The 23,937-nt window shown below is 48.9% G+C and overlaps 1 protein-coding gene across 2 annotated transcripts in view; it reads right to left on the minus strand.

Annotated features, from left to right (window-relative positions):
• LOC138480698 (serpin H1-like) overlaps positions 1-23,937 on the minus strand; it is a 258,733-nt gene that overhangs the window by 12,098 nt on the left and 222,698 nt on the right. The window contains exons 1-4 of one of the 2 annotated variants that reach the window (XM_069612390.1): positions 22,901-23,037; positions 19,791-20,396; positions 16,785-16,883; positions 7,049-7,281 (exon numbers count right to left, since the gene is read on the minus strand). In XM_069612390.1, the coding sequence (XP_069468491.1) occupies positions 7,049-7,281; positions 16,785-16,883; positions 19,791-20,373 (915 nt within the window). In that variant the 5' untranslated portion in view covers positions 20,374-20,396; positions 22,901-23,037. Of the gene's footprint in view, positions 1-7,048; positions 7,282-16,784; positions 16,884-19,790; positions 20,397-22,900; positions 23,038-23,937 lie in introns of those variants that run through there. The other variant, XM_069612389.1, reaches the window with a different exon arrangement.

A 23,937-nucleotide genomic window follows, 5' to 3' on the forward strand; every position in this document is an offset into this window, starting at 1 on the left:
CGGGGACCGGTGAGTAGCATAGCTAGGAACTGGTCGCCCTCCTGCAGGAGCCCATAGCTTTTCCCCGCTGTGTCAAAAGAGCACGCCTTTCCGTACTCGTGCTCTGCTTCTGCCCACAGTGGAGGCTGCGCTTGAGTCGCGGAACTCTGTTCTTCTTCATTTGTGCACTAAACTGAACTGCCTGATTCCCTCGAAGAGACTCCCCCTTTTGCCCGCTGGCACCAGCGTGTGCAGGTACTTTTGAGCACAAGGCTCCACTCTTCGTAGGGCTCGGTCTTCCTTTTAGTTAGGTGCCTCTGAAGGCGGACTGGGTCTAAGCATTATTTCGCACTGCCTGTTTTCCTTCCCTTTTAGGTGGACTACACATTTCGTGCATCTAACGCTTGAGACTTGTTTGTATTTGTATATATATTGTATTGGTATGGTATGTGTTGGTTTACTAGAGTTGTATTGTGATTTCTCGCTACGGTCATTGTTTTAAAGGCCTTGGAATAAATGTGTATATATTTTTAATATAACACCTGTTTGGAGTAGTTTGTAAGTGTCCTTGCTTTGTGTGCTCATTGCGGGCTTTCAGTCACCCTCACCCCTCTTGAGACCTAGTCTTGACCGCCGCGATCGCTACCCTGATTGGTCTGGCTTGTCCAGAGGTTACCCTGTTCCAAGTAATTAGGTTGGCCTTCTGAACTTCTGCGCCGCCAGGACAGAGTTCAGAAATCCGTCTTGACAGGGAACATGGAAGCACCGGCACCGTTAATAACGGTGCCATTGCTTCCATTATGGCTTGCTTACTGTGGCCGCTGTGTCCGGCAGGTTCTGCCCTGTCGGGCACAGCGGCTCCGGCAGGCAAACCCATAGTGTTCCGGTCCGGAAACAACAGTGCCAGTAAGCTTACCGGCACTTTTGTTTCTGGACCAGCACACTTGTAATGAGGCCCATGGTCACTCTGCTGGTCACTCTGAGACATGGGTCACTCTGAGACATGGTCACTATGCTGGTCCCTCTAAGACACGGATCAATATGCTGTTCACTCTGAGACATGGTCACTATGCTGGTCACTCTGAAACATGGATCACTATGCTATCACTCTGAGACATGGATCACTATGCTGGTCACCCTGAGACATGGTCACTATGCTGGTTACTCTGAGACATGGTCACTACGCTAGTCACTCTGAGACATGGTCACTATGCTATCACTCTGAGACATGGTCACTGCTGGTCACTCTGAGACATGGATCACTATGCTGTTCACCCTGAGACATGGTCACTCTGCTGGTCACTCTGAGACATGGTCACTATGCTATCACTCTCCGACATGGTCACTTTGCTGGTCACTCTGAGACATGGATCACTATGCTGGTCACTCTGAGACATGGTCACTATGCTATCACTCTGAGACATGGTCACTATGCTATCACTCTCCGACATGGTCACTATGCTGGTTACTCTGAGACATGGTCACTACGCTGGTCACTCTGAGACATGGTCACTATGCTATCACCCTGAGACATGGCCACTATGCTGGTCACTCTGAGACATGGATCACTATGCTGGTCACTCTGAGACATGGTCACTATGCTATCACTCTGAGACATGGTCACTATGCTGATCACTCTGAGACATGGATCACTATACTATCACTCTGAGACATGGTCACTCTGCTGGTCACTCTGAGACATGGTCACTATGCTATCACTCTCCGACATGGATCACTATGCTGGTCACTCTGAGACATGGATCACTATGCTGGTTACTCTGAGACATGGTCACTACGCTGGTCACTCTGAGACATGGTCACTATGCTGGTCACTCTGAGACATGGTCACTATGCTGGTCACTCTGAGACATGGATCACTATGCTGGTCACCCTGAGACATGGTCACTCTGCTGGTCACTCTGAGACATGGTCACTATGCTATCACTCTCCGACATGGTCACTATGCTATCACTCTCCGACATGGTCACTATGCTGGTCACTCTGAGACATGGATAACTATGCTGGTCACTCTGAGACATGGTCACTATGCTATCACTCTCCGACATGGTCACTATGCTGGTTACTCTGAGACATGGTCACTACGCTGATCACTCTGAGACATGGTCACTATGCAATCACTCTGAGACATGGTCACTATGCTGGTCACTCTGAGACATGGATCACTATGCTGGTCACTCTGAGACATGGTCACTATGCTATCACTCTGAGACATGGTCACTATGCTGGTCACTCTGAGACATGGATCACTATGCTGGTCACTCTGAGACATGGTCACTATGCTATCACTCTGAGACATGGTCACTATGCTGATCACTCTGAGACATGGATCACTATGCTGGTCACTCTGAGACATGGTCACTATTCTGGTCACTCTGAGACATGGATCACTATGCTGGTCACTCTGAGACATGGTCACTATGCTATCACTCTGAGACATGGTCACTATGCTATCACTCTCCGACATGGTCACTATGCTGGTTACTCTGAGACATGGTCACTACGCTGGTCACTCTGAGACATGGTCACTATGCTATCACTCTGAGACATGGTCACTATGCTGGTCACTCTGAGACATGGATCACTATGCTGGTCACTCTGAGACATGGTCACTATACTATCACTCTGAGACATGGTCACTATGCTGATCACTCTGAGACATGGATCACTATGCTGGTCACTCTGAGACATGGTCACTATGCTATCACTCTGAGACAAGGTCACTATGCTGGTCACTCTGAGACATGGTCACTATGCTATCACTCTGAGCCATGGTCACTATGCTGATCACTTTGAGACATGGATCACTATGCTGGTCACTCTGAGACATGGTCACTATTCTGGTCACTCTGAGACATGGTCACTATGCTGATCACTTTGAGCCATGGTCACTATGCTGATCACTTTGAGACATGGATCACTATGCTGGTCACTCTGAGACATGGTCACTATTCTGGTCACTCTGAGACATGGTCACTATTCTGGTCACTCTGAGACATGGTCATTTTGCTATCACTCTGCTGGTCACTCTAAGACACAGTCGCTATGCTGGTCACTCTGAGACATGGTCACTATGCTGGTCACTCAGACACATAGTCATTTTGCTATCACTCTGAGACATGGGGCCTCATTAGGAGTCCGGCGGTAACCTGCCGGTTTTTCCGTCTCGGTTACCGCCGGACTCGAATTACCATTCCGCCTCTGTGATTCGCGGAATTACCGGGGCATTACAATCCCAGTGACCCGGGAATTCCGGAGGCGGAATTCGGTAAATCCCCATTCCCATTGAGTCCTATAGGACTCAATGGGAATGGGGACCATGCAAACACCGGCACCATCTCGTGATGGTGCCGGCGTTTCCACGTCTGCCTGCAGGCGGGCGGTGTTAAACCCGCCAGGTCAGACCTGGCCGGAATGACACCTCCGCTTGCAGGACTCTGAATCACCCGGTAAGGAAATAACGGTGGCGGCAGGTTTACTGCCACCGTTATTTCCATACCGGATGACTCGTAATGAGGCCCATTGTCACTATGCTATTACTCTGAGACCCAGTCACTATGGTGGTCACTATGAGACATGGTCCCTATGCTATCACTCTGAGACATGGTCACTATGCTGGTCACTCTGAGAAAAAGTGACTATGCTGGTCACTCTGAGACATGGATCACTATGCTGGTCACTCTGAGACATGGATCACTATGCTATCACTCTCCGACATGGTCACTATGCTGGTCACTCTGAGACATGGATCACTACGCTGGTCACTCTGAGACACGGGGCCTCATTCCGAGTTGGGCGGTAAGGGTTTACCGGCACCGGTAAGGATGCCAGTGCCGGTAAACCCTTACCGCCCTATTCCCAGGTCCCTTAGCGGGACCCGCCAAGGACGTGTGGTCTGACCTTCAGGAAGGCGCCCTGCACAAAGCGTGAGACAGTACCAGGCCCGGCAATGCACCCATCCATCTCCACTAAACTGCCATCAGGGCCTCTGACCCCCACCCAGCCAGGCCGGAGCCAGCCACACTCCATCGATCCGACCCCCAGGCTCTAACCTCCCCAAGGTGCCCACCACAGATCTAAGGCTTGAACAGCTGTATATCTTCCCAATTGCAACACACGTCTCCTGTAACATGAGGTACCAGGAAGAATACATTTGAGATCCATCCCCTGGGGCAGACCGTTGGGTGGGAAATGCAGTATTAATGAAGACCCAAAGGTAGGGGTCACTATAACAATATTTTACCCTCCGTTTTCTCTGGCACCTCCTTCCTCTGATGGTTTTAGATTAGATTAGATTGTTTAGCTTATATTAGAAACAATGTTTTTATGTGTGCCCCGACCTTCACCGTTTGGATGAGCCCAGCTGACCCACGTGGACCAAGATCGACAACAAAGAACCAGCCAATTAGCCCCTGGCATCCCCTATTTATTTTATTTATTTATTTATTTATTTGTAATGCGCCGGTAACTCGCGGGTTTCGGGGCGCAGAGACATGGACACGAAGACAAACAGAAATGTGATGAGACAGTTCCTAATGAAATCAGGATTAGTGGGTCAGGGATGGCGGGGTCAATTAAAGAGATGCGTTTTCACTAACTTACGGAAGCGTAAGTAGTTAGGTTCTTTCCTTATGTGGACTGGTAGGTTGTTCCAGATGCCTAGTGTAATGACTGGGAAAGATTTTCCTAGTCCAGACCTACGTTTGTGTGGCATCACTGCGATCCTGTTTTTAACCGTGGATCTTGGGGCGCGGCTTGGAACATAAGGACGTACTTTTGATTTTAGGTAGCCCATGTATGCATCTGTGGGCTATTGTAAGCACCTTGAAGTGGGTTCTACTCTCCACTGAGCCAGTGTAATTCCTTCCTGGAGTTACTGATGTGGTCTGATTTAGATTTGCCTTTGATTATTCTAACTGCGTTATTTTGGATAATCTGGTATGCCTGTAAGATTTTTTTGTTGGCTCCTAGCATAAGTGCGTTCCCATAATCTAATCTGGAGAGGACAGTTGCTCTGGCCACTGTGGCACAGTTGTTCTCTGAAAGGTACAATCTAATGGCTCTGAGGAGTCTCAAGTAATAGTTGCATGTTTTTTTATGTACTGAGTTTGGGCTTCTGCTCCTAGGGATGCTTCCATCATCATGCCCAGTGTTTTTACCTTTTCAAGTACTTTGATGTTGACGTCTTTGATCTTAAAGTTTGCGTAGTCATGGGGCAGTGTGTTTCTGGCTTGGGTGGATCCAAAGACCATCAGCTCTGTTTTGCTTCCATTCAAACACATCCAGTTGGAATCCATCCATTGTTCTATGATGTTATATATTCTGATTAGATTGTCGTAGTCAGTTTTATGGTCCCCGCTAAGTTCTAGTACCAGCTGCGTATCATCCGCATAGTTGGTGAAGAATATATCTGCATGATCTAGAATATAGCATAGGTATCTAATATAGAGGTTGAACAGCAGTGGGGACATGCTGGCTCCCTGGGGAACCCCACAGAGGATCTCCCTTTCCATGGAGAATTTGTCTCCCCAGTGTACTCGAGATGTCCTGTTTTTTAGAAAAGACATTATCCATGTTTTTGCCGCTTGTGAGCAGTTTGCCGTTTTGCCTAGAGCTACTTCGAGCAGATTATGATCTAGTAAATTGAAGGCGGCACTGAGGTCTAACAAGATGAGAAGTCCCGTTTTTCCCTTGTCTAAGATGCTGAGCATCTTTGTCTGTAAGTCCAGCATAGCTGATTCTGTGCTATGAGATGGTCTGAACCCAGATTGTTGTGGGTGTAGTGCATCGGAGGCCTCAATGTGTGCTTGTAATTGTGCGGTGGCTACTTTGTCCATGATCTTAAGCAGGAAGTTACAGTTGGTTATTGGCCTAAGGTTGCTTGGGTCTCTTGGATCCAAGCCAGGTTTTTTTATTAATGGCGTAACTGTGACTTTTTTTATGGCCTTGGGGACTAGTTGGTCCTTGAAGGAAGTGTTGACGATTTTAGCAAGTGTAGGGGTGAAGATGTCTGGGTTTTCTATAATTATTTTGGCGGGTAGGATGTTTTCCGCGCATGAAGTAGGTTTCATAGAGACAAGTGTTTTTTTCATCTCTTCTTTAGTGATGTACGAGAAGTGAAAGGGTTCTATGTTCTCGAGAGGTTTTTCTGCTGGCATTTTGATGATATTAGGTTTGTTTAGTTGTGCTTTTGTGATTTTGTCTCTAGCCTTTTCTAGTTTCTCAAAAAATGCCTTTTGGGTGTTGTCGCATTCCTGTTGTGAAGGTGAGAAAGGTGGCAAAATGGCAGGTGGTTTGTCTAAGGACTTCAAGATATTAAAAAGTTTACTTGAGGCATTTTCTGCTGCCATAATTTGTTTGTTAAAATACTGTTTCTTAGCCTCTATTATTTCTTTCTTGTATTTTGATTCAATAGTTTTCCATTTTTCCCTATTTTCAGGTGTAGGATTTTTTTTCCAGGTGTTTTCCAGTTTTCTTTTGGTTCCCTTAAGCACGGATAGTTCTTTGGAGAACCATTCTTGCAATTTGCTTTTGGTTCTAAATGTTTTAGTCTGTAAGGGTGCATTTTGCTCTACTAACATTTTGAGATAGTCTAAGAGGGTAGACATCATAATATCGCATGAGTCCTCTTCTTTGGTACTAGTGGTGAAGTCTTTTATGCAGGATTCATGGATTCATGGATTCTATGGAGCAGGCCCTCGTATGTGTCACCCACCAATCAACCATGTCGATGTGTACCCTATGTATGATGGCACTGTGATGCTTAGTGCCTTTTTAATGTGCTGCTCATGTAATTTTTGGCAGAGCGCTCTCGGGCAGCAGAGTTCTTTGGTGGCATTTGTTCATTGCACAAGTAAAGCCTTGTTATCCTTGCAACCTATCTCTTTGCCTTATTGCCTAGTGGGATGTATTTGCTCTCTGTGTTCGTGTGAGGTGGTCTAGGCCTTCACTCCCTAGGCCATGAACAGCCAGGTCCTATAAACTGTCTCATGGACCTGGCCTTGCATTTGCCGCGGTACCCACCGCTTTACCCTTCTTACCGTGCACTCACCTGGAGCTCGTGACTGGTGTCCAGGTTAACCTTGGGCAGGGAGATGGCCACGGCCTTCCGCTGCATCTTGCTGAGCCAGGAGGCCAGCTGCTCCTTGCTAAGCATGTTCTCCAGCCGGTCCAGCGGCTCCACGTAGCGCGGCATCAGCAGGATCATGCTGGAGTGTCCGTGGGCCAGCGGCATCTCCAGCACCTGGAGCCGGTTCACCTCGTCCTCATAGTAGTTGTAATACCCTAGGAGGTAAGAAAGGGTTCTCCTTAAAAATCAGCAATTTGACATGACAATCACCCTGAGTCGAACATTGCACGCGAGGGCTTAGTGCAGAAGGCAGGTGATTCCATCAGAGGACCATATGACCAGACTGATGGTGGATAAGGACTTACTTATCAACCTACTCTGTCCATCGTAACACCGCAGACTATAATTAGGGTCTTACCTAGGAATTTTCTCTCTCAACAGAGGAAACATTGCTGGTGGTCGGCAATCGTGCCACAAATCAGGTAGGGTGGAAAGGTACATTTAGCGCCAAATGACATATAGGAAAAGAGGGCAAACGTATTGAGCCGGTAAATTTAGGTTTATTGCTGATGCTGGATATCACAGGGAAAGTGTTCTCATCACTAGTCCTGGATGAACCAAAAAAATGGGCAACTTCTATAAACCTGTTGGACAGATCCCATATGGGATTCAGAGCTCAGTCAAGCACAGCTCACTGTCTCAGACCTATGGGTAAATGAACACTGACACCAAATGCTGAAGGGACGCCATATTTCCATGTGGCCATGATCGACTGTCGAGCAGTAATCCACACAGTCGAAAGAGAGAGATTATGGTCAAACATTGAAAGTTATGGTTGCCCGGGCAGTCTTTTAAGAGCAGTTGGAGGACTCTAGAACTGCGCAGGTTAGGTAGGACGGCAGGGGCTCCATTACGCACCCTATCAAAAGCGGGGCTGCGTGGTGGCGCCCCTGCTGTTCAACATAAACATTGCTGACCATCCAACTACACTGCGGAAAGCGCATAATTGCCCCCCCCCGCCCCAAAGATCCAAGGTGAAAGTGTCCTCCGCGTCTCATGTGCTGACGATCCGGACAGTCTCAGGTACCAGAAGGTCTTTATGGGAACTGCAGAGGTACGCAGAGATACATGGATGGAAGAGAAACTATGGGAAAACAAAGCCGTTGCGCTTTGCGTACAGAGATATGAAAACCCCAAACGTTCTGATTGCAGGGAATTATATAGAAAAAGTAAGACATTTCAGGTGTCTGGGAATAGCGATGATGCCTAAAGGCGGCGACTCTGGGATCATAGCAGAGGGAAAGTAGAAAAGCAGTGGTACTAATGATAGCAAGATTTACTAGAGACTACTCACGTTATAGTTTAAAGGGTCTTCTGTTGTTATACTAAATGTGCTTCTGTGCCCCCATGTTGCATGGATGAGAGGCCCTGTGCATGCAAGACCTCACATGGCTGAGGTTCATAGAGGGAAGGTTTTGGAGGCGGGTCTGGGGTCGAGTAAGCCAATTGAATTGATAAGACTCGAGCTGGGGCTTCTCTCCTGGCCCATACAAGCCCTGAAAAGGGGGTGTCTCATATATATAAGACCCAGGACTGGACCTGCGTGCCCATTGTAGAAACTGTTAGGAGAAGACACAAGCCCGGGTGATGAATACAACGTTTGGGGACATCGCATGGAGCCCTGACTGGGACAAAAAACTATTGACGACATTGGAACGGTGGGATTGGGGACAAAATTATATAGATCTGTAAAAGTTGAAAAGTTATTGTGAAACTAAAAACTTAACTCACACCTATAAGGTGTTGCACTTCTGCCTGAAGTGCTTCGCTCGCAGCCGCTCGCGCGCGCACCAGTAATACGCGGGAGCCAGGTTGCTGCGTGACCAACTTTATTAACAGCCGAACCCCGTGCCCTGTCCCTCCCCTACCCTTGACGTCACGTCCGGGACGTCATGTCCGTTAGGCCTCAACGGAGGCCCGCCCACAAAACAATGTGGACAATCCGACATAAGGCTCCCTGGGGTTACCTGATGTTGTGTTCCTCACCAGCGTTGGGCAGGTTTATATTATTGTTAAGATTAAATAAGCACCCAATGAGGTCACACACAGGAATTGTACATGCGACAGAGAGAGGATGGGATATGTCGCCTGTGGGGTGTTTGAGGCAGAGAAGAGACAGCCTGCCAGGTACTCACATGGTGTTGGGAACACGGCCCACTTTACATGACCCTGTTGGGACTTTTGTGAGTAACGGTGAAGGCATTATGAATGATGCATTCTGGGGCTACTGCTTGAATACGGGTAACAACCCCCTGCGCGTAGCACTGTATCGCGGATGGGTAAAGGTGGACGGTTCATCAAGTGGATAGAGTAACTGCAAACATTTTAAGTCGTTTGATGAGGAAACAGACTATTTGTAATAACGCGTGTTCTTTTTACTGTGCTTTTATGATATTGTATAGTTCATATGTTTAATACTTCTTTATAAATGGAGGATTTTGTACTATTTTTAGATTACTATTGGCATAATGTATTAATATAACAATAATCTGTAATTTTGTAAAAACGGTAAACACTGTTTACAGTAACATGTGAAAAGTTCATAAGAACTGAAACACATTAAAAAAAAAATAAAGAAAATAAAAATAAAAATAAAAAATAAAATAAAGAAAAAGTAATGATGGATCAATACAAGCATTGCAGTTACTACCATGCATGAAATGTGCACCCCATGCATGCAATGTACAACTTGCAACGAGTGCAAAAAACAATCCAAAGCAGTGCAGACTGACTCCAAAACCTCATCCTGCTGGAACAAGCAGTGAGCATCATTAAAATAACATGTCTTTGCGCATGCAATGCTCTGCATGGCTGGGGAGTGTAGGATTTACATAGTTTTCATTGCAATGCTGCTAGGTTTCGTGGAGTCACTTTCATCATGACATTGTCAACCTTTTTTTGTAGCAGCAGTGGGACAGTGAATCTCCTCTGATCATCATGGAGCAGCAGAGGGATAGTGAATCGTCTCTACTCATCATGGAGCAGCAGTGGGACAGTGAATCTCCTCTGCTCATCATGGAGCGGCAGTGGGACAGTGAATCTCCTCTGCTGATCATGGAGCAGCAGTGGGACAGTGAATCTCCTCTGCTCATCATGGAGCAGCAGTGGGATAGTGAATCGCCTCTGCTCATCATGGAGCGGCAGTGGAACAGTGAATCTCCTCTGCTCATCATGGAGCAGCAGTGGGATAGTGCATCTCCTCTGCTCATCATGGAGCAGCAGTGGGATAGGGAACTGCCTCTGCTCATCATGGAGCAGCAGAGGGACAGTGAATCTCCTCTGCTCATCATGGAGCGGCAGTGGGACAGTGAATCTCCTCTGCTCATCATGTTGCAGCAGTGGGATAGTGAATCGGCTCTGCTCGTCATGGAGCAGCAGTGGGATAGAGCATCGTCTCTGCTCATCATGGAGCAGGAGTGAGGCAGTGAATCGCCTCTGCTCATCATGGAGCAGCAGTGGGACAGTGAATTTCCTCTGCTCATCATGGAGCAGAAGTGAGATAGTGCATCGTCGTTGCTCATCATGGAGCAGAAGTGGGATAGTGCATCGTCGTTGCTCATCATGGAGCAGCAGTGGGATAGTGCATCGTCTTTGCTCATCATGGAGCAGCAGTGGGATAGTGCATCGTCTCTGCTCATCATGGAGCAACAGTGGGATAGTAAATCTCCTCTGATCAGCATCAGTGGGACAGTGAATCTCCTCTGCTCAACATGGAGCAGCAGTGGGACAGTGAATCACCTCTGCTCATCATGGAGCAGCAGTGGGAAAGTGAATCGGCTCTGCTGGTCATGGAGCAGCAGTGGGTTAGAGCATCGTCTCTGCTCATCATGGCGCAGGAGTGAGGCAGCGAATTGCCTCTGCTCATCATGGAGCAGCAGTGGGACAGTGAATCTCCTCTGCTTATCATGGAGCAGCAGCGGGACAGTGAATCTCCTCTGCTTATCATGGAGCAGCTGTTGGGCAGTGAATCGCCTCTCCTCATCATGGAGCAGCAGTGGAACAGTGAATCAGCTCTGCTCATCATGGAGCAGCAGTGGGACAGTGAATCACCTTTGCTCATCATGGAGCAGCAGTGGGACAGTGAATCTCCTCTGTTCATCATGGAGCGGCAGTGGAACAGTGAATCAGCTCTGCTCATCATGGAGCAGCAGTGGGACAGTGAATCTCCTCTGCTCATTATTGAGCAGCAATGGGACAGTGAATCTCCTCTGCTCATCATGGAGCGGCAGTGGGACAGTGAATCTCCTCTGCTCATCATGGAGCAGCAGTGGGACAGTGAATCTCCTCTGATCATTATGGAGCAGCAGTGGGACAGTGAATCACCTCTGCTCATCATGGAGCAGCAGTGGGAAAGTGAATCGGCTCTGCTGGTCATGGAGCAGCAGTGGGTTAGAGCATCGTCTCTGCTCATCATGGCGCAGGAGTGAGGCAGCGAATTGCCTCTGCTCATCATGGAGCAGCAGTGGGACAGTGAATCTCCTCTGCTTATCATGGAGCAGCAGCGGGACAGTGAATCTCCTCTGCTTATCATGGAGCAGCTGTTGGGCAGTGAATCGCCTCTCCTCATCATGGAGCAGCAGTGGAACAGTGAATCAGCTCTGCTCATCATGGAGCAGCAGTGGGACAGTGAATCACCTTTGCTCATCATGGAGCAGCAGTGGGACAGTGAATCTCCTCTGTTCATCATGGAGCGGCAGTGGAACAGTGAATCAGCTCTGCTCATCATGGAGCAGCAGTGGGACAGTGAATCTCCTCTGCTCATTATTGAGCAGCAATGGGACAGTGAATCTCCTCTGCTCATCATGGAGCGGCAGTGGGACAGTGAATCTCCTCTGCTCATCATGGAGCAGCAGTGGGACAGTGAATCTCCTCTGATCATTATGGAGCAGCAGTGGGACAGTGAATCTCCTCTGCTCATCATGGAGGAGCAGTGGGATAGTGCATCGTTTCTGCTCATCATGGAGCAACAGTGGGATAGTAAATCTCCTCTGATCATTATGGAGCCGCAGTGGGACAGTGAATCAGCTCTGCTCGTCATGGAGCAGGAGTGGGACAGCGCATCTCCTCTGCTTATCATGGAGCAGCAGTGGGACAGCGCATCTCCTCTGCTTATCATGGAGAAGCTGCGGGACAGTGAATCTCCTCTGCTCATCATGGAGCAGCAGTGGGATAGTGAATCTCCTCTGCTCATCATGGAGCAGCAGTGGGATAGTGAATCTCCTCTGCTCATCATGGAGCAGCAGTGGGATAGGGAATCTCCTCTGCTCATCATGGAGCAGCAGTGGGATAGTGAATCTCCTCTGCTCATCATGGAGCAGCAGTGGGATAGGGAACTGCCTCTGCTCATCATGGAGCAGAAGTGGGATAGGGAACTGCCTCTGCTCATCATGGAGCAGCAGTGGGATAGGGAATCTCCTCTGCTCATCATGGAGCAGCAGTGGGATAGGGAACTGCCTCTGCTTATCATGGAGCAGCAGTGGGATAGGGAATCTCCTCTGCTCATCATGGAGCAGCAGTGGGACAGTGATTCTCCTCTGCTCATCATGGAGCAGAAGTGGGATAGGGAACTGCCTCTGCTCATCATGGAGCAGAAGTGGGATAGGGAACTGCCTCTGCTCATCATGGAGCAGCAGTGGGATAGGGAACTGCCCCTGCTTATCATGGAGCAGCAGTGGGATAGGGAATCTCCTCTGCTCATCATGGAGCAGCAGTGGGATAGGGAACTGCCTCTGCTTATCATGGAGCAGCAGTGGGATAGGGAATCTCCTCTGCTCATCATGGTGCAGCAGTGGGACAGTGATTCTCCTCTGCTCATCATGGAGCAGCAGTGGGATAGGGAACTGCCTCTGCTCATCATGGAGCAAAAGTGGGCTAGGGAACTGCCTCTGCTCATCATGGAGCAGCAGTGGGATAGGGAACTGCCTCTGCTCATCATGGAGCAGCAGTGGAATAGGGAACTGCCTCTGCTCATCATGGAGCAGAAGTGGGATAGGGAACTGCCTCTGCTCATCATGGAGCAGACGTGGGATAGGGAACTGCCTCGATCATCATGGAGCAGAAGTGGGATAGGGAACTGCCTCTGCTCATCATGGAGCAGAAGTGGGATAGGGAACTGCCTCTGCTCATCATGGAGCAGCAGTGGGATAGGGAACTGCCTCTGCTCATCATGGAGCAGCAGTGGGATAGGGAACTGCCTCTGTTCATCATGGAGCAGCAGTGGGATAGGGAATCTCCTCTGCTCATCATGGAGCAGCAGTGGGATAGGGAATCTCCTCTGCTCATCATGGCGCAGCAGTGGGATAGGGAACTGCCTCTGCTCATCATGGCGCAGAAGTGGGATAGGGAACTGCCTCTGCTCATCATGGAGCAGAAGTGGGATAGGGAACTGCCTCTGCTCATCATGGAGCAGAAGTGGGATAGGGAACTGCCTCTGTTCATCATGGAGCAGCAGTGGGATAGGGAACTGCCTCTGCTCATCATGGAGCAGCAGTGGGATAGGGAACTGCCTCTGCTCATCATGGAGCAGAAGTGGAATAGGGAACTGCCTCTGCTCATCATGCAGCAGACGTGGGATAGGGAACTGCCTCTGATCATCATGGAGCAGAAGTGGGATAGGGAACTGCCTCTGCTCATCATGGAGCAGCAGTGGGATAGGGAACTGCCTCTGCTCATCATGGAGCAGCAGTGGGATAGGGAACTGCCTCTGCTCATCATGGAGCAGCAGTGGGATAGGGAACTGCCTCTGCTCATCATGGAGCAGAAGTGGGATAGGGAACTGCCTCTGCTCATCATGGATCAGCAGTGGGACAGTGATTCTCCTCTGCTCATCATGGAGCAGAAGTGGGATAGGGAATCTCTTCAGCTCTCTGTGGAGCAGTGAAGAAAAAGGGTCCAGTCTATGGACTCTCCCGTCCCCTGAACACTTCAATGCTGAACATCAGCTAGACTTTTAATAAGTGATTTCAACCAAGAATTCAAAGATCAATCCAATTATACAGTACAATTAATCAAATGACCGATGGCAATTTATTGATTCCTTTTTCTTGAGGAGGCCAAACAGTCTAGTTTGAGCTTGATGCGTTTCGGGGAAGACACCCCTTCTTCAGGAGCAAATCATGCTGAAAATAAAGATCCAAACCTCTATATAACAATTGCAAAATCTCCACTGTATCCCCGTACACAGCCTCCGCCATATTGCAGCGGTGCAGGGAGATTTCTGATGATACGCCAGTGAACCCACAACCCGCGACTCTGTAGTTGTCCAAATAGACATTTGAGAAAATCTAATTTCATTACACCTCTCTCGTATTTCATTACAGACCCAGGCTCAGAGCCTCAGAGATCCCCCGAGAAGCAGGGACCTACCTGGCCTCAGTCCCAAATGCTTCAAATCCGGAACTGTGCTACTTTCTCAATTTCTATAGAGTGCAAAAAACAGTAAGGAAAGGTAGACATCAAAGATGTATCCATAAAATTCCTTCACAAGGTAAGTGTGATACTAAAGGATAACTCACTTATCCAATCCACTTATATTGAGGGAAATCCGTTAAGAATCCTGAAATGAGTGGTGAAATCCGTATGTTAAATGATGTATTCGTCTCAACACCCTCACAATAACCCAATCTATTAAAGTGCGGATGGGGACCGCTTCTAAGGGATAGAAAGGAAATGCATATATCCTGTCAGATATAAATTATACCCCAAATGCATCACACATGTAGACACACACCGAACACGGTGGTGATCACTGGTCAAGCATGTTCTGATATTTACCTTATGCGTGGATAAACGCACTATGTTTTGGAGGAATTGGGATAGTAGCACAGTTCTGGATTTTAAGCATTTGGGACTGAGGCCAGGTAGGTCCCTGCTTCTCGGGGGATCTCTGAGGCTCTGAGCCTGGGTCTGTAATGAAATACGGGGGAGGTGTAAGGAAATGAGATTTTCTCAAATGTCTATTTGGACAACTACAGAGTCGCGGGTTGTGGGTTCACTGGCGTATCATCAGAAATCCCCGTGCACCGCTGCAATATGGCGGAGGCTGTGTACGTAGATACAGTGGAGATTTTGCAATTGTTATATAGAGGTTTGGATCTTTATTTTCAGCATGATTTGCTCCTGAAGAAGGGGTGTCTTCCCCGAAACACATCAAGCTCAAACTAGACTGTTTGGCCTCCTCAAGAAAAAGGAATCAATAAATTGCCTTCAGTCATTTGATTAATTGTACTGTATCATTGGATTTATTTTTGAATTATTGATTGAAATCACTTATTAAAAGTCTAGCTGATTTTCAGCACTGAAGTGTGCAGGGGACGGGAGAGTCCATAGACTGGACCCTTTTTCTTCACTATTAGTATCACGATCTCGTGTCGGGGGCGTAATTCCTCCCTGCACCTAAACTCTATAAATTGTTACCAAACTCACAAGAGTGTCTACATACAGTGTTCACTAATGACTAGTTTTAGTCTGTGGAGCAGCATCAGGTTGGGGCTCTCTTCAGCTCTCCATGGAGGAGAATCAGGATGGGAATCTCTTCAGCTCTCCGTGGAGCAGCATCAGGATGGGGACCTCTTCAGCTCTCCATGGAGGAGAATCAGGCTGGGGATGTCTTCAGCTCTCCATGGAGGAGAATCAGGATGGGGACCTCTTCAGCTCTCCATGGAGGAGAATCAGGCTGGGGATGTCTTCAGCTCTCCATGGGGCAGCATCAGGATAGGAATCTCTTCAGCTCTCTATGGAGGAGCATCAGGTTGGGGGCTCTCTTCAGCTCTCCGTAGAGTAGCATTGGGATAAGGATCTTTCCCACTCTCTATGGAGGAGCATCAGGTTGGGGCTCTCTTCAGCTCTCCATGGAGTAGAATTGGGATGGGAATCTCTTCAGCTCTCCATGGAGCAGCATCAGCGTGTGGGTGTGTTCAGCTCTCCATGGAGGAGAATCAGGATGGGAATCTCTTCAGCTCTCCATGGAGCAGCATCAGGATGGGGACCTCTTCAGCTCTCCATGGAGGAGAATCAGGATGGGAATCTCTCCAGCTCTTCATAGAGTAGCATCAGGATAGGAATCTCTTCAGCTCTCCATGGAGGAGAATCAGGATGGGAATCTATCCAGCTCTCTATGGAGCAGCATCAGGATGGGGGTGTCTTCAGCTCTCTATGGAGCAGCATCAGGATGGGGATCTCTTCAGCTCTCTATGGAGCAGCATCAGGATGGGGGTGTCTTCAGCTCTCTATGGAGGAGCATCAGGTTGGGGCTCTCTTCAGCTCTCCATGGAGCAGAATCTGGTTGGGGCTCTCTTCAGCTCTCCGTAGAGTAGCATTGGGATAAGGATCTTTCCCACTCTCTATGGAGGAGCATCAGGTTGGGGATCTCTTCAGCTCTCCGTAGAGTAGCATTGGGATAAGGATCTTTCCCACTCTCTATGGAGGAGCATCAGGTTGGGGATCTCTCCAGCTCTCCGTAGAGTAGCATTGGGATAAGGATCTTTCCCACTCTCTATGGAGCAGCATCAGGATGGGGATCTTTCCTGCTCTCCGTGGAGGAGCATTTTCTCTAGAACTGCACTCATGTGAAACTTAGGTCATTTGCTTCTGCCTTATTTCCAGACATGCAGCCCTCCTACCCCCACCAACTCATAAACGTACAGCGGGTAGGACTCACCTGAGCGATGCATCATGGGAACAGAGACTGTGCGGGCACCGGACACCAGGAATCCACGTTTGTCCACCATCTGGCTGTGGAACATCTCTCCCCAGTGAGCTGTGGAGAACGTACAAAATCACTGAGCAATTAGGCAGGAAAGGTAAAGACCCGCAGAGACGGCCCAGTAAAGATGGCACCCGCTTAATGCATTCCTTTAGTATTTCATTTTACATTGTAATCACACAAGAGATAATATCTTCACATTACTTTCAGACAGCTGAGTATAAGACATGTCAGTGGCACTGTGCCTGCCCCCATTTTATTTTCATGATATTAATTAACATTATAGTTAAGAACATCAGTGCTTATTTTAATCTATTTAAAATGGCGGATGCTTGCCTTCATTTTGACATTCTACAGTGCTTGGCATGAGTTGCAGAGGGCTCCGCAGACTTCAGCCCATGCACTCAATAATGGACTGGTGTTAGTAAGGCAGTGTGATAACTCGCGGACGGGAAGTCACGTGATGCACGTCACCCACGTGATCCCACACATGACTGCACGTGCACCCTCGGATGATGCGCTGCAGTGCCAACATCTCATGGCAAGGTTAACAACAGCAAAGGATCAAAATAACCTTGTTACTAGTGCAACTGAACATAACCAGGGGCCACTTTTCTTAGCTAGCCCTGCCCGCTTGCGTTCTTCCTCTGTTGGGCGCGTGTATTTTTCCACTGTCTTCTTTAGTCTCTTCCTTGCTGCAGCTCCAGGGCCGATCGCCAGTGGGCCTTGCGCGTCCTCCGTCAGAAGGAAAACGTCTTCGGCCTCATCATCTAGCAGGGCCGCAATGTGGGCATGGTTGCTGTCCTCCCCTCCTCTTCTACCAAGGCCGCTACATGGGCCACATCCTTGGCGCACCGCACTATCCATGGCTCTGTCCTTTTGGCAGCAGTTATCAATGGCCAGGGGGATATTCAGCAGTTAGTGTAATGTCCTGACCTGTGGCATCTGCGGCTCTGCCGCCCTAACGCCGGCCACGACCCTGCATGTTGCATTCCCTCTCCACAGAACCCACACGTATTCCGGGAGCCTTCCCCTTTTCCCACATTCTTGGTGGCGCCGCTCTGCCGTTTTAGCCGGAGCGATCCTCTTGCTCTGTGACCAGTGTGCACCGGATTCACCTACGTGCATCCCCTCCATTGCTTCCTCCATTTGGGCGGACCACACCTCTGTCGGCTCCTGAGCTCTTCCAAGTTCCAGAATCCTCACAAGGGGAATTTCTGGCTCCTTCAAGATCTGAATCTGCAGTCTGTTTGATCGGCACTTTTGAATTAGATGCCACGCAGCTCGTCCTCGTCATCAAGGGAGTTGCACGTCGAAGCTCGGTGAAGAACGCACCGATGGACACATCAGGTACCTGAGCCACTTGCCTGAGTTGCAACCTTTCATGATCCATATAGTTGCTCAATGCCCTGTCTGCGTCGTGATTTGACCCATTTCCTGGAGGCAATGTCTTAAATGACTTGTGAGCATCGTTCCCAGCATAGAACAAGAGTGTGTTCTTCCTTGGGTCCTCCATCACTTCAGCAGCTTCAAAAAACATGTCAAGTCTTTAGAACCAATGCGCTCCATTGAGGCACATGGTCGCGGGATTCCCTTTAATACTGAACTCGGACACCAGATGGCTATGTAATGGCGGGCCCTGGCTGGATGCTTGAAACATCCTTGGCCCAGGAGTAGTGAACATATACCTTCTGGTATTGGCTCTTTCTCTGTTCCCACTAAATCTGGGGTCCTAATTCATCAATGTAATCAACTTCACAGGATCTCAGAGTGCCTCCTCCCTTTGGGTGCCCTCTGGCCTCGCCGCACAAGCTCTCTCGTGAAGGAGAGCCGCGGCATGTAGGGTACTTTAAATCATGGCTGTGGGACTGGGGCCCATCCCTGATGGTGGGGCTGTCGCCTTGCACCCACAGCGTGGCACCGTTGTCAAACACTCCTTATCACCTCTAACTATACCTTCTTGGCTGCACGAGCATCTCCCCGCGTGGAGGGCCACAGCCAAGCTGGCTGCTGCCTGGTGCCGGGATCAGCCTGCAGTGTACCACCATGAAGACACGATCCACAGGTGCTGGCAATGTGCACCCCGTGAAGCCTCGTCAGGGAGACCGACCGTTTAGGCACGTCAGGGGAGGCTCAATTGCTGTGAGAGTATAGACTCCCTCTGCTGGACTCCAACTCCGGCCGCACTAGCCATGAGCGAGGACCACAGCGCACCAGAGAGGCCGGCCGCACCCTGGGAATGTCCGAGTCGCCCCATCTCTGTGGGGCGGGAGCCTGATTTGGCATGCACCTTGGAGGCCGCTATGCACATGAGGTTAGCAAAGTCCTCGTCACCAGTTGTAGAGGGATCTGGGGAGGCTGGGCCCTACTCCAGCACACACCCACAATAATGCACTGGGGTCGGTTAGTCAATGTGATAACTGGCAAGCCAGAAGCCACGTTATCGACGTCAACTACGTGATCCCGCACATGACTGCACATGCAACCCTTGGATGACGCGGTACACTCACAACATCATGACTAGTGGCCATCTTTGTTTGGGCGGATTAGGAAGGCTGTTTTTCTTTGCCTGGCCCTGGGTGCCATGTTAGTGAGGGTAGATGTTGCTCCAGACCCTAGATGTTGCTCCAGACCCTGCTTCTCTAGAAGAGATCTTATGTTCTCATGACACACAGGAAGAACGACTACAAGTTAGATCAGGGTGCACATAAGTACTCTACATACATGTCTTGTCATTATGTTTGGCTGTTTGCTTGTCCGGATCTTTGCACCACTGTTAGGCCTTCTTAAAACGCTATGGGAGAAGGAGGAGAGAAGGAACAGCAGAGGGAAGGAGACACATGATGTTGTGTTAAATGCTAGTAAATCGCTTTACACTGCGATCAGGCTGTTAAAAAACCTTAAAGAGATCACGTTTAGTTATCCACATGAAACAGTTGCAGCAGTGCACTTCATACTCACGTTTGAAGAACATAGCATTGACGAGCACTGCTCCATCGGCGTTCGAGAGATCGTTGGCCACCTCAGACACCCTGCCGCCGGTGGCCTGTGAGGCCCATTCGTTCACAGCCTCGATGGCGCCTCGGCGGTCCCGGAAGTTGATCTTGGAATGGTCGTGGTGGTAGTGCATTCGGCTCTTCTCCAGGAAGTCATCGCGGAAGTTGGCGGAGGCTGGCCCGTAGAGGCGACTGCTCATCTTCCAGGTGACGTTGCGTGCCACCTCGTCGCCTATGTCCTTGAGGAGCTCGGAGAAGGCGGGGTGCATCTGGTCCTCTGGGATGGGCAAGTTCAGCAGGGCCTGAACCTCTGCGGCTGTTTCCTCCTTGGCCCCCATAGACATGACTCCTAGGGAGGAGGCCACAACCACCGGTGAGAAGAGGATGTTGCTGGATTTCAGGTGTGGGTCCTTCACCATCGTCTGGTAAAGATTGAAGGCCAGGTTCATGGTGCTTTCAGCCAATGCTGGGCCATGGTCTCTTGGACCTGTGGGGTCTGTGGACACCAGGGCGAGGGTGAGAGTAAGGACCAGGATCTGCAGTGCCATGGTGTGGAACAGATGTGCCTTACCTATACAGAATGAGAGTAAACAGAACAACCAATCAGTGACGTTCATGGCAGGAGGCATCTCTGCAAAGAATACATTGACACGTGTGTATTTGCATGCATTGGCAGGTTGCTCAGCAATGGTAGGAACAGCAGAGGCAGTGATGGAAATATTCAGGGGAGATGGCCGTTGTAGAGGTACAGTGATGGTACTGCTGAAAAGGAACATTTGGTGATGGGGCTAGAAAGGTTGATACATAGACTGGGTGTATGTTTCGGTAAAGGGCTAATATTTATGCCTGTTGGACTGTGGTACTAATACTGTATTTTTCTAATTGTGAAATGCTCTAGCATTCGGCAACTGAAAAAAGAAAAAAAAAACACAATGGGAAAGGGATATAAAGTCTGTTCTCACTCTCCATGGCAGCCATTGAAAAGAGCTAAAAAAAAGTAAACAAAGAAGATGCCTTCATGGAACGAAAGAAGGCACTACTTTTAGTCCCTTCTCCCGTTCCATGGCAGCCATTAAAAAAATAGGGGAAAAAAGAAGATGGCCGCTATGGAACGGGAGAAGTGAATATATCCAGTTCCTTCTCCCTTTCCATGGCGGCCCCTCGTGGAAGAAATACAGAGAGCTACAGCAGCAACCAGAGCCTTGTCAGATTGGTAAGGACCTGGCAAAGGCCAATCAGATTGTTTGTAACTATCTGATTGTCCTTCGACGGGTATTAATATACAAGAATATAGTTAACATTTGCACATACTTTACAAAAGTGTGGGAGCACCTCTACTGAGAACAAACAGGGTTCAAATAACTTTGATGGTATGCACCCCACTCTACAGCCACGTTTTAGCTCAGTGCACCCTTCACAGAGGAGAAATATGCTTTGCATATTAGTCTGGTCCCACCCACAAAGACAGTTCAGGAATGAAACGTTAGGCAAATCTCTTCTGAAGAAGAGTACCATCAGCAACCCAGGCGCGTGGTGCAGCCTTGGTCGGCCTCATCAGTGCGGTGACGCTGAGCCTCTTCACATATGTACAGTTCGGTATACAGTGATTATAACAAAAAATAAATAACGAATAGCTTTTATAACGAAAAATAAATAATGAAAAAAATGTTGAATGTTTTGTAAAGAGTATATATGGGGTTGTGGTAAGAGATTAAAAAGGGCAGGGGGAGCATGAGGGGTAATAAGGCTACAGAAACGATGTGCTTGGGGGACCCCCAAATTAAAAAAGAAATAAATGCAACATTTTTTCGTTATTTGTCCTTCACTGAAAATGTTTTCATTATTTATTTAATCGTTATAAACACATGACACCGTACAGTTCGTACTTATGCTGTAAAGGGCATGCATTTACATTACTTCTGGATGTATACACTTGCCCGGGCAAGCAGGGTGGTAGAGGGGGGCAAGGTGTCAAAGGAGTACCATTCCCTTGAAAGCAGGTGGATCTGGGATTTAAAGAAAAAGGCCACTTAATTGGATTTCCTGGATTTCAGGTGGGGGAGCATTCCAATGGCGGGGAGTCAGTAGAGAGAAGGAGGGGAAGCGGGAGGGAGCGCAGAGGATGTGGGGGTGGGAGAAACAGAGAGGTTTATAAGAGTACAGGAGTAGCAGGCCAAGTGGGACAAGCTGTGAATAGTTTTGAAGACGAGTAGAAACAACGAGAGTCATTTTGCATAGAAGGCGACCCAGCATGACAGTGGCGCGTCGAGGTGGGAGAAGATCTTAGTTGGCGGCGCGCCGAGGTGGGAGATGATCTCGATGGCGGCGCATCGAGGTGGGAGAAGATCTCAATGGTGGTGCGTTGAGGTGGGAGAAGATCTCTATAGCGGCGCGTCGAGGTGGGAGAAGATCTCAGATGGTTGAAGAGGGTGTGTGTTGCAAAGTTGTGAACTTTGTTGCGGTGAGTGGCAGAGCACAGGGGATGGCCCAGGAGCAGGCTGGGGCAGTAGTCTAGTTTGCGGAGGTCCAGGGTGGAGATGAGTGTCTTGCTAGAGTGCACACTGAGGTGCAACTGGATCTTCCTCATGTTAATAAGGTTGATGGTGGCCGCGTTGGCAATGATTAAATTAAAATGTGTTTCAAAGAGGACCCCAAAGATGCTGGCCTTGGGTGATGGGGTGAGCAGGTTGGGAGAAATGTTGAAAGAGGGTGTGGGAGAGTGGGGTTGGCATTACAGGCTGGTAGGAAGAAGAGTTTAGAATTAGGCAGCATAGTGATATCCACTGTCGTATGGCAGAGCGGCAGCTGGGGATGTCTACTGGGGTGTTGAGAGGTGGGAAGGGAAGGAGAGCCGAGTGTAGTCCGTGTTATGGCCCACTCACACGTGCATTCACAAATGACACAGGACACCATCGTCTCAAGGGCCATAGAAGTCCATCGATACCCTCTGCCAGGGCCTGTTTGGAGCTGGCATGGGGGTTTGTTTGCTGCTGTCATTTGACATGGTGTGCAATGCATTAGCATGTCCTCTACGATGGTGTCAACATATGGGAACCAAACTTGGTTTCGTAGTACCTTTTTTGTTTTGGCGACTCCCATGTGGCCCATGTGGGCGGTGATCACTAGCACCTTCCTCAGGCTCTTGGGGGCCACCAGGCAATTGCCTCGCAGAAATGTCCCTTGGTCTGTCGTGGCAAGTTTGTTCTGGATTTCCCTATCCTCTGGAGATCCCTTCTGTCCACTTCCCCATTCACGAAGTGTTCTGTCGCCAGGTGTCTCCACTTGTTGTTGTTCGTTAAGTTTATTGCAGCCTGGATGGTGGCGTCGGCTCTGCTCTTGTCTGCAAAGAGGTCACTTGTGATGGCAGGGGTAGAGCGTTGAGCAATAGCTATGCTATGTAAGCTTCCGCTTCTTTTTCCATAGCTTCTTCTTCTGCTCCTTCTGGGTGTCGTGATAAATAATCAGCTGGGTTTGCTTCACCCCCTGGATTGTGGACAATGTTATAATCGCACTATTGTAATCTAATACCCCACCATTCTATGCGTGGTGACATTTTGGTTTTGGGATTCCCGAAGAGGGAGAGGAGCCCCTGATGGTCTGTGATGCGAACAAATGTCCAGCCAATGATGAAGTGTTGGAATTTCTCACATGCCCAGACCGCAGCTAGGCTTTCCTGTTCAGTCTGAGAGTATGCCTGTTCGATGGTAGACCGTGCCCTGCTGGCGTAGGCTACTATCTCTGTGCTGCCTTTGTTGTTTGGGTCTGTTTGGGCAAGTATGGCTCCTAGGCCCACTGGGCTGGCGTCGAAGGTGATCTTGGTATCCCAATCCAGACTGAAGTACGCCAGCCGCCGGTTGTTGGCTAGTTCTTGTTTGATGGTGCAGAATGCCTTCTGACAGTGCTCATCCCACTCAAAGGGGAAGTCCATTTGGCCTTGAAAGTGGAATCCTATTCTGTGGAGGTGTTGTGGCACTGGTCTCACTGTCGGGTCAATGTGGAATTTTATAACTGTGTCTTTCAGTTTTCCCACTCTCTTGAATAAGTCTGAGAACATTGCTTTTAGCTTGTCTATGTCCAATTCTCGTTGTAGTGCCTGAGGAACTTGGGTGTTT

This window comes from Ambystoma mexicanum, chromosome 5p, assembly GCF_040938575.1.
Source record: "Ambystoma mexicanum isolate Mex_15411 chromosome 5p, UKY_AmexF1_1, whole genome shotgun sequence".
Taxonomy (NCBI): domain Eukaryota; kingdom Metazoa; phylum Chordata; class Amphibia; order Caudata; family Ambystomatidae; genus Ambystoma; species Ambystoma mexicanum.